Genomic DNA, 9548 nt, shown 5'->3' with positions numbered 1-9548 from the left:
TTGACATCTGTTTCAAGCACATACTTGTACATGCAGTGTAAGAGCCCACTCGTGTACTAAAAGACCTTAAGAGCCTTCAGATTATTGCTGAAGTATAATGTAAAAATATGCAACATTTTTTCACACCTCCACCAAGTGCTGTCCTGTTTAGGCAACTAATTAGCTGTTCTCAATACCTTTTGAGGACAGAGGTCATCTCATGACTTCCTTCAGCAAGAGTTGATTTTCCTAGACAGGCTCTGTATTTTGTGCCTAACTGTAATAATTTAAAGGAGAAGTCTTATGAAGAAGGTGTATGAAGCTTAAGATAATATCACATTGCTGCATCAATTTTGATTTGTCCTAACTACTTCAGTGCTCGGTTTTGGGTGGGGTCTCATAAATGTGGTAGGTGATACTGGAGTGTGCAGTTACTGAGAAAATACTGAAAATGTTACCACTTCAGAAAGTGTCACGTCTCAAAACATGCAAATCGATGGATTATATGGCTTGATTAAAGTTTTTCTATCATATTAATAATATTTTGTCTCTTCAAGGTTGTGGTTAAAAAAAATCAAACCAAACCAAAACCCAGCACAAACCTTGAAAATTCACATTAGAGTGTGGATTCACTTTCAGAACTTGATTCTTAAGGGGGACAGTAAAACACATTGAATCTGACTTTGGTTTTGGGGTGGAAGAGAGTCACCTCTCTTGGGAGGTCTGACTCGTGTGTCGCTATACAAGAAATGTATTGTTCTGATGTGCTGAAATACAGCATTTTTAAGAATGATTTATGCCTATTCTTGGTGGGTTTTGTCTTCGAAGTTTTCTTTTTTAATTACTTTGTCTTTTGAGAAAATAGTTTGGTCATATAAAGATTTTGTTGTTTGGCTTCTAGAGAGACATTTTAATTTTTATATGATCGAGAATTGGGCTTAATTGTAACTGGATTTTCTAGAAGCTGTTTACAGCAGCAGCAAAGTATCGAAGTAACAAAGTGGTTTAACTTGGAATATTCTTAATGCTTATATTAGATGGTTTTTGACCTTCATTATATTGAAATGCTTTCTTAAAGTTGGTTATTCTAGGAAAATGTAGAAAGCTGTCTTGATTTCTTTCAAGACACCTACACATTTTCATCACATATAAGTAACTGGCTATAAAACAATAAAATATAATTCTTCTACATCAATCTGAGAAAGTGAATTCAAATGGAAACTAGCATACTGATACCACTGTGCAGCATCTACCTGGTTTCACATGAGAAGAACTATTACAAAAAGAAGCAGCTTGCAAAGCTTGAATTGATACCTGTAAAAATGTATGTTAAAGCCTATAGCTGATGAGTAGAAGTGTGCTAGTGTTCCTAGCTTGCATGATGATTTTAGGCCTAATTATTTAAAGATTATCTGAATGCTAGTGGAATTCTGGAAACCCATCCATCCTGTGTGCTTCAGATTACCAACTGTATGTACTTCAGCAATGATTTCTCAGGTTTTCCAAATACATTGAAATAGGTTTTTAGCTATCTTAGCTTGGCTTGATGCCTCTATAGGCCTAAATAATCTGCATTTAGAGGGGAGGATGAAAAAAGCAGAATTAATTTGACCATTTATGTATTAAGATTCTTGGAAATTTGGCTACGGTGAAAAGCAAATGACAAGTGGCTTGAATGCAAAAAATTAATTTCATTTTCAAAAATAAATTTGTTGATACTTGCAGGCTGAACTAGCTTGTGTGTTTGCATCTATAGCACATAGACTACTGGACCCTTGTAGATTCTGCCTTAAATCCATTTTAGGATATGCATCAGTACATCTGCTTAAGCGAATGATATTACTTCAGGAGTCTTACAAAAACAGACTTGTAATATGTGATGGCACAGGCAGCTTCCCCCTACTGCATCCTTTTTCCCCCCGTCTGTCTTCTGGATGCTGCTGTTAAATGGAACATCTTGCTGAACTGCTGAAGCAATACTTGGTGGCATGACTGAGGCAATTTCCAGGTGTCACATGAGGTTTTCTGGGTGGTAGGGTTTGCATAGCTTGCCAGAGACATATTAGCAGGTTCTAATTTTGCTGAGAAGTTCCTTTGAGCTGAAACCCACACTTCTCTTACCTGTCCTACCCTCCCAAGGGTGTTCCTCTCTTGCGGTCATCATCATGACTGGTAGTGCTAGTAATGGTAATAGTAGTGACAACAATAATGGCTGACATCATTGCCAAAAAACTGAGGAGATAGTGGAGATACATTCCTGGGCAAAGTGTTTCTCACTGGTGGTCTGTACACCCATGTGTTCAGCTGCAGGGTTTCTTATAGTTCTGAATTTTCTTATCCCTTTCAGGCTTGTAAATGAGCAATCACAAGCTGTAACACCATCATGAAACCAACCATATACTCAATATAATATTACTTCTATTAATCATCTCAAGGCTTTTCTGAATTCTGATGTAAGCAGGAATTTTCTAAGGGTAACAGTTTTTAGCTTTAAAAAAATTCTTCAAGTGAGTAAGGTGATCCTCATCACGTCAGAATGCAGCATGTTTAGAAAAAAAGAAACAAAAAACCCCCATGTAAACAATCCCGTCCTCTAGTAGCAAGTACTTTTCTGTAAAAGGTTTGCACTTCTTATCTAGCTGTAAAGAAAGGGCTGATAACGGCAGCTCGACATAGATTGTTGCTGTGAGAAAATAAATGGAGATAAAACAGGCTGAGCAATGCAGCATTTGGCTGGCTGCTAGAACTGGAGATAAAAAGCTGCTTTCCTCTACTGGGCTTGGCTGAGTAGAGTTAATTTTCTTCAAAGTAGCTGGTATGGTGCTGTGTTTGGATTGTGACTGAAACAATGTTGGTAACACAAGGATGTTTCAGTATTGCTGAGCAGTGTTCACATGGAGTGAAGCGAGGAGGCTGGAGGGGGCACAGCTGGAACAGCTGGCCCTGACTGACCCAAGGGTATCCCAGATCACATGTCATTGTGCTCAGCAATAAAACCTGGGGTGAGGAGGAGGAATGGGGGAAAAAATGGGAGCGACGGCATTTGTCTTCTCAAGTTGCCATTATGCGTGTTGGAGCCCTGCTTTCCTGGCTGAACACCCACCTGCCCATGGGGAGTAGTGAATGAATCCTCGTTTTGCTTTGCTGGTGTGCGTGGCTTTTGCTTTACTGTCCTTATCTCAACCCACAAGTTTTGTCACTCTTACCCTTCCAGTTCTCTCCCCCATCCCTCTGGAGGGGAGTGAAGGAGCGGCTGTGTGGGGCTGAGCTGCTGGCTGGGGTTAACCCACAACAGCCCTTTTCCTTCCAAAGGGCTTAGGTGTAAAATTGCAAGCTGTGGTCTCAAGTAACAGAGTGGGTTTAGTCTTTCTAATAATAGTAGATGATTATAAGAAAAAACAAAACAAAACACAAAAATCCCCACAAAACCCACAACACAGTAACGTTTTGTATGTAAACACTGGAAATGGATTTATTTTTAAAAAAATCATTTTTTACAGTTGGATCATACAATATTCTTCTGTATGCCTTAAATTAAAAGCCTCCGGCTTTTAAATATGCTGCCTAGTACAAAAGTGCTAATGTAAAACTGTAGTGTTTGTGTATATAAACCAGCACTACACATTACTAAATATTGCTCTAAATATTCTCTTCACCCGTTTCAATGAGTGGAGAAGAGGTTGAAGATCAGACTTCGTAGTATTTAAGGGCTTCCTTCTTCCCCTTACAGTTCAGTCTTCAGGAGCTTCTGCGCTTTCTGCATATTTGAATACACTAGAAATGAAATATTTATACATGTTATTTATGTTGCAACTTCCTATTCCAGCAACTACAATTGTGGTAGAGAAAACATCATTATTGTTAAAGCTTTTGCTCACATGCCTATTGCTATACGGATTCTGATGCACTGGGCTCTTCCAAGCATTTTCCGAACATCATCTGTTTAATTTTGAGTGGTGAGAACACAGATCTGTTAAGGCAAACGTGCAGGCGTTCGCAGAGCAGAGATGGGAGCTGTGCAGCAGTGAGGGAGGATGAACATACAACTCTTCCCTCCTCCCCGGAGCTTTCCTGACCCGAGCTGCCAGGGCTGGTGTATGAGAGTTCTCACCATTGCGTACACTGAATGCTGCTGAATTATGCACGTTCACAGTGACATGTGCTTTCTCTTTAAACAGATGGATGTTTAAGGCTCCATGGCTCTGCCGTCATTCTCTTCACCTCACCGAGTTTAAGTCTAGCATCCTGTTCCATTTTAATCCTGGTTAACTATCTTTCAGCAAGTACTGATTGCGAGAGGCTATAATGCCTGGTGTTATTCCTTGTCGCATGAAAAGTGTAAGCGATTTCAGAGTATTTCAGAATATGCTACTTACACAACGAAATGTCAGAGGGCTCATATGCGTAGAGGCGATTTGAGTATCTTCCAGTAATATCTGCTCTCACAGTCAGGGAAGGATCTGAAAAAAAAAGATGAGAGAAGTTGTAGAGAATAGGACTAACCTTCAAGCAGAAGGAAATAAAGCTTTCTACAATTCTGCTTGATTCCTAAATGTTTCTGCAAGACAAGTCTACTTTCACTAAAAAAAAACCCAAACAAATCATTCTTCTACACAGTCACTGCATTTCAATTTTGAGTGTTCATGAAGAAGTGGATATGTTTATTCTGTTCAGTGCTGATCAGGCTTACACCCTGTGCCACTGCACAGAACCTGAATTAACTTTACAAGCTAAGGCTGCTTTCAGGCTATTAATGTTTTAAAAAATAAATAATAAAGGCAGAGATAATATGGCAGTTGCCTTGGTCTGTTGAAAATGATCATCACAAGATAGATTTATCAAGCGATGTGTTAGTGGTACGTGTGTACGTAAGGTTATGTATCTGTTCTGGGAGAGGGAACGCTGGGGTGCACACATGGCCACTAATACGTGTTGAAAATGTAAAAGCCTATGAAGGAGCGTGCAGGTGAGGGGAGCACGGAGCTGAGTTCTGAGCTTTGAAATTGGCCCCTGAAGCCTCCAAGGTCACTGCTGTTCCTGCATTGTCTGAGACTGTGTTACAAATGGAAACCTGATGGGTTTGTGGTATTTTTAGGGATAGGAAGATGAGCAAGGCTAAGCCAGTGTCTGCTCATCCCAGTGACTGACTGCGGTATCACATCATTTCAGTGCCACAAGGGAAGAAATTACATCAGCTGTGGCACCAGTCGGGGAGGAATGCTGGACCTGTGAAGCTAATGACCCATCTGGGTTTGCTTTGAAATTTCATCTAACAAAACCAACTAGATTTTTTTTGTTTCTTATGGAATATATTCCCGCTAACAAGCCTGAGGATTTGAGATGCACGGCACAGCAGGGACCTCAATCTGAGATCAGTTTTGATGCGGGAGATACTCACCTATGAACAAAATCCGAGGGACGTACTGGCCATCAGGGGAAAGATTCTTGTCTGTGGTTTCATACTTAAAAAAAAACAGATAAAGTTCCCAGTGAGGATTGCAGGAGGGCATGTTACATAATTTTTTTTTTTGTCTTTCTGCTTTGTGTTATGAAATAGAGCTTAAATAATACATTTTGCAGTTAAAAAATTCAGCCTGAGATGCAAAGTTTTAACAGCTGGAGTTGCAAATTGATAGCAACAGTTAATGTTATTACTGAACTTTAAATTCCCTCATATTTTGAGGTTATGATAGCTACAGATGAAAGAGATTCATTACTAAATCTGTTATGCTTCAGCACTAGTCATTTTTCTTAGCCAGCCCTGGCTGTTAAACCATCTAATTATAGCTAGAGAAGCCACAATTAAAACAGAACTTTATTGCTTTCACTTAATGAAGTGTAACTGGGACACTTACCACAAGGTTCAGAAGAATGAATTGTTCAGCCAGTTTCTGTACATCTTTACTTTCAGCAAAGGCCTTCTTGAGGGCTAGAATGGCAACAAATGGGAATGGAAGTTAAAAATATGCCCCTGAAATATATTGTCCTTGAAAAAGAAATTCAAACAAAATTACAGAACAAAAATGAGAATTCCCAGTTTACAATTACAGCAACTGAAGATTTTAAGTTAATTCCATTGGAAGGTGATCAACTCATTTATACTTTGCAGTAAAGGGTAATTATAATAGTACAAAATGTCCCTTCTTTCTTCAGATGGTGAAGCTAGCTCTCAAACTTGTCTGTGTAAGTTTGAATTTGAGCATAGGACCCTTCAAACCTCTTGTTCTACTGTTGCAGTTTCTGGCTCCAGTTCTTAAGGCGCTGACCATACTGTGCATAGGACCTCAGCCTTGTACAGTTGAAAGGATTTTAACACTTGTACAAAGATCCTTCTGGAGTTACTGGAGCTATGGATGGTCACAAAGGTCCTGCCGTGTGGGTTGGCTCATAGCAAGAAGGCCCCTCAGGTAAATTCAGAAACACTGGGGAAAGAGCCATCCCAGTTACCAGAAGTCCCACAAAAGCTCAGTTTCAGCCTAGTCTTATTTAGTCCCTGGCCAGATTCACTTGCAGTCATCAACAGTACTGAGGGCTGAATACGTCCTTTCCAGTAAATCACGGTTTTTCACGACTCCTGGTCTTGCTCTTATCTGATTGTGACACGAACAGAACCTGGATTTGTTACAGGTCATGTTGCCTGTTTCCGTATCAATTCTGTATCGTACAAAACTGTATCACTGTGAAAATGCCTATGTGTGACAGCAACTTGAAGAACATGCCCTATGCTTATGCCAGTTCGCATTTCACTGAGGCTTCCTTAGCAAGCAGTGGTGGCTGATTTGCTGATTTAATTATTTTTGTTTTAAGCAGCATTTAGCCAGAAACTGAAAACTGGATTTTCTTTTTCGTTTCCCAGTGCTGGGGGATTACCTTGGCTGTGCGGGCAGTCGTCCAAGTGGTGGATAATCATCAGGGGCTTGTTGCTGGAAAAGAAGATTCCTTGTTAGGGGTGGGGTAGATGCTAGGGGTTGCTAGGAGGCACCAGGGGGTGCCGTGGGGGGTGCCGGGGCTGCGGTACCTGTGCTTGGCGCGGAAAAGGGCTTCCTCGTACGTCTGGGTCCAGATGAGCTGGTCTCCCCAGCCTGCGGGGAAAGGACAGGCGGTGCGTTACAAGCGGGGCAGGTCGCCACGGGTTCGCGTCCCGCCTCCTGCCGCTGCCGGGCCTTGAACAGAGATGCTGCCAGAGGGCTTTGAATCAGGAGTAAAGAGGGAGGGGGGCTAGGAAATACTAGAAAATTTACTTGCAGAATAAATTGCAAGAAAATCAATATTTTAGAACAGCATAGGAATCAAAAGTTTAGCAGATTGCACTTTTTTGTTTGTTTGGTGTGTGGGTTTTTTTATTTTTTTCTTTACCTCTGGAGAGTGTCTGAGGCAGTTTCGGTTTGGCAGTAGTCTCCTTTGTCTCCTTCTTGCCTGCATCCTTTGCTGCCAGAGCACAGGAGATGGCAACGAGCAGCAGGAACACGGACACGTAACTCTTCTCCATGGCTGCTCCTGGAACAGGTGGGAGAAGCTGCATATTGTCCTGCCTGCCAGGCAGGTGCTTGCCTTGGGGCACACAGCGGATAAGGGCGGTAGAGGGGCAGGTCAAGTCCCAAGCATGTGGGAGGGTGAGTCAGGGCTGAAATGAACTGCTCTAGGCAGGGGCCTGGGCTTGGGGGAATGTCCAGCAAGGGTGAGGTTTGCTCAGCAAATTGCCATGAAGGACCTGGCTGCTTTCTACAGCTCTCTTCATGCCGTTAGGCTGTGGTCCTTCTAAGATGTGCACTTATGTGCTGGTTTCTCTTCTTTTTACATTTGTTCAATAAAACAACTGAGTTTTGACAATTCCAAAAATACTTTCAAGTCCTAATAAGTTCACAGTTGTACCTCGATCTCCCAGTGTTACAGCAACCAAGGACTTTAACAGCCCAGGCGTTGAAAAATTAACTTGTCTCAGCTCTTTTCCATTTTGCAGCGGGAGCAACTCAAATGAGAAGTCAAAATGTTAAGCTAGGCTTTATAGTTAGCCTTTGGCATAGACACAGCTTAATGCTGTTGTTTAAACTTCTGATCCTGTCTTTTCCTTTAAAAGCACCATATAATCCTTAAAACCAGTAGAATATCTGTAATAAAAAGAGTGGGCAGTACTTGCTGTGTGGAACAGCTAGAACTGAAATGCAGTTTACTAGTTTGAGCAACACAAAGCAGAGGACTTTTCCTGAGCCAGACTCTCTGGCATGGAGATGGAGATTAGACATGTCTAATGAGAAGCTCCTCTGTTTCAGCTGGGATGCTTCCTTGAAGGGATAAAACACTTTAGCAACATGACCCTATGTTTTGTTGATTAATATTCCCCTAGAAACTAAAACACCAATGTAATGGGTACAGTTAGAGAATCTAAGATATTCCAAAAGCAATACAGAAAATTCAAAAGACTCACGAGAAAATTATAACTGGCTGACATTATTTAAAGTTCAGACAATGAATATGAAACTCCAGGGCAACAGAAGCATTTTGCTGAGTAGGAACTGCAGAAGGAGGCATTAGCAGAATTTGCATCATTGGTACAGTGCTCTTTCCTACTGGGGTGCCCAATAGACCTCAAACATTCAAAGAGTCACTGTTTCAAAGGCAGGAAATACGACTTTTGCAGCAGGCTGCCTTTCTGCCCTGAGAAAAGTCTCCTTGGCAAGGAAGAAAATTGCATAAAGTTAAATTAAACTCAGTGGTTGTCTGAACAGTTGTTTTGGCTCGACCTGTATAGTGGAAGTAATGCTTCCCCAAACAGATTAAAAAAAAAAAAAATAGGAGGTATGGAACAACCAGGAAAGCAAAGACCAGGCAAAGTTTATGCTGTTGCTGATGCAGAAAGCAAACACAGAGGAACATTAAACCTGCTCTTTAAAAACTTTGCCTCTGGAAGGCTATGTGCACTTCTGTTAAGTTTTCCACCCCGAAAAACAACCCCTCCTCTCTCAACTCTTCAGCCTGCAAAGCCAACATTTCTCTACACGTTTTTCTTCCTGGCAAGCTGTGCTGAACTGTGCCTACTTTGTTGCAGTCTTTTCTTTCCATGGATCGTCCATCCCACCCCAGGTAAGCCGGGCTCAGAGCTCCCCCAGGTACCCCCTGCAGCGGCGCCTCACCTGGTGTCCTGGCCCAGACGCCTGCCAGGGTGTGAAGGTGATCCGGCTGCAGTGTGAATGCTGCTGTTCCTACTGCCTATTTATGCACCTTCATACACCCCAACTCCGCCCACCAGCTTTGAATTAGGTTACTACTTCCAAAGAGCTAAACTTTCCGTTTTTTTTCCCCACCAAAACATTCAGGGTTAAATTTGTAATTAAATAACATTACAGATTCCTTTTGGGGGCAGCATCTAAAGCTCAGAGGTGTATCTGTAGACTTTTTGGACCTTTTTTGAAAGGTGATTTTAAAATGCTGGCAAAGATCCAAGTCCAGGTAAGCTTAAGTCAAGAATCCTGATTTGCCCAAAGAGTGATTTGTCTTTTTTTCATTGGCTGGAAAATCAATGCGAGTTGCTGTTCTTTTAGTCCTCTGAAGAAGTTAGGTTGATGACTCAG

The 9548-nt window shown here is 41.5% G+C and overlaps 1 protein-coding gene across 1 annotated transcript; it reads right to left on the bottom strand.

Annotated features, from left to right (window-relative positions):
- Positions 1–3424: 3424 nt before the first annotated feature.
- AGR2 (anterior gradient 2, protein disulphide isomerase family member) lies at positions 3425–9197 on the bottom strand. Its single transcript, XM_065832115.2, has 8 exons — positions 9111–9197; positions 7336–7476; positions 6998–7061; positions 6850–6902; positions 5835–5908; positions 5378–5441; positions 4356–4439; positions 3425–3753 (listed from the first exon to the last, which is right to left on the bottom strand). Exons 2-8 carry the CDS (start codon positions 7466–7468, stop codon positions 3704–3706), a joined length of 522 nt encoding a protein of 173 aa, XP_065688187.1. The 5' UTR covers positions 7469–7476; positions 9111–9197; the 3' UTR covers positions 3425–3703.
- Between the last annotated feature and the right edge of the window lie 351 nt (positions 9198–9548).

Source organism: Patagioenas fasciata, chromosome 2 (genome assembly GCF_037038585.1).
Source record: "Patagioenas fasciata isolate bPatFas1 chromosome 2, bPatFas1.hap1, whole genome shotgun sequence".
In the NCBI taxonomy this organism is placed as follows: Eukaryota; Metazoa; Chordata; class Aves; order Columbiformes; family Columbidae; genus Patagioenas; species Patagioenas fasciata.
Note: the sequence above shows the minus strand (reverse complement) of the source record. Positions and strands in the feature narration are given on the sequence as shown.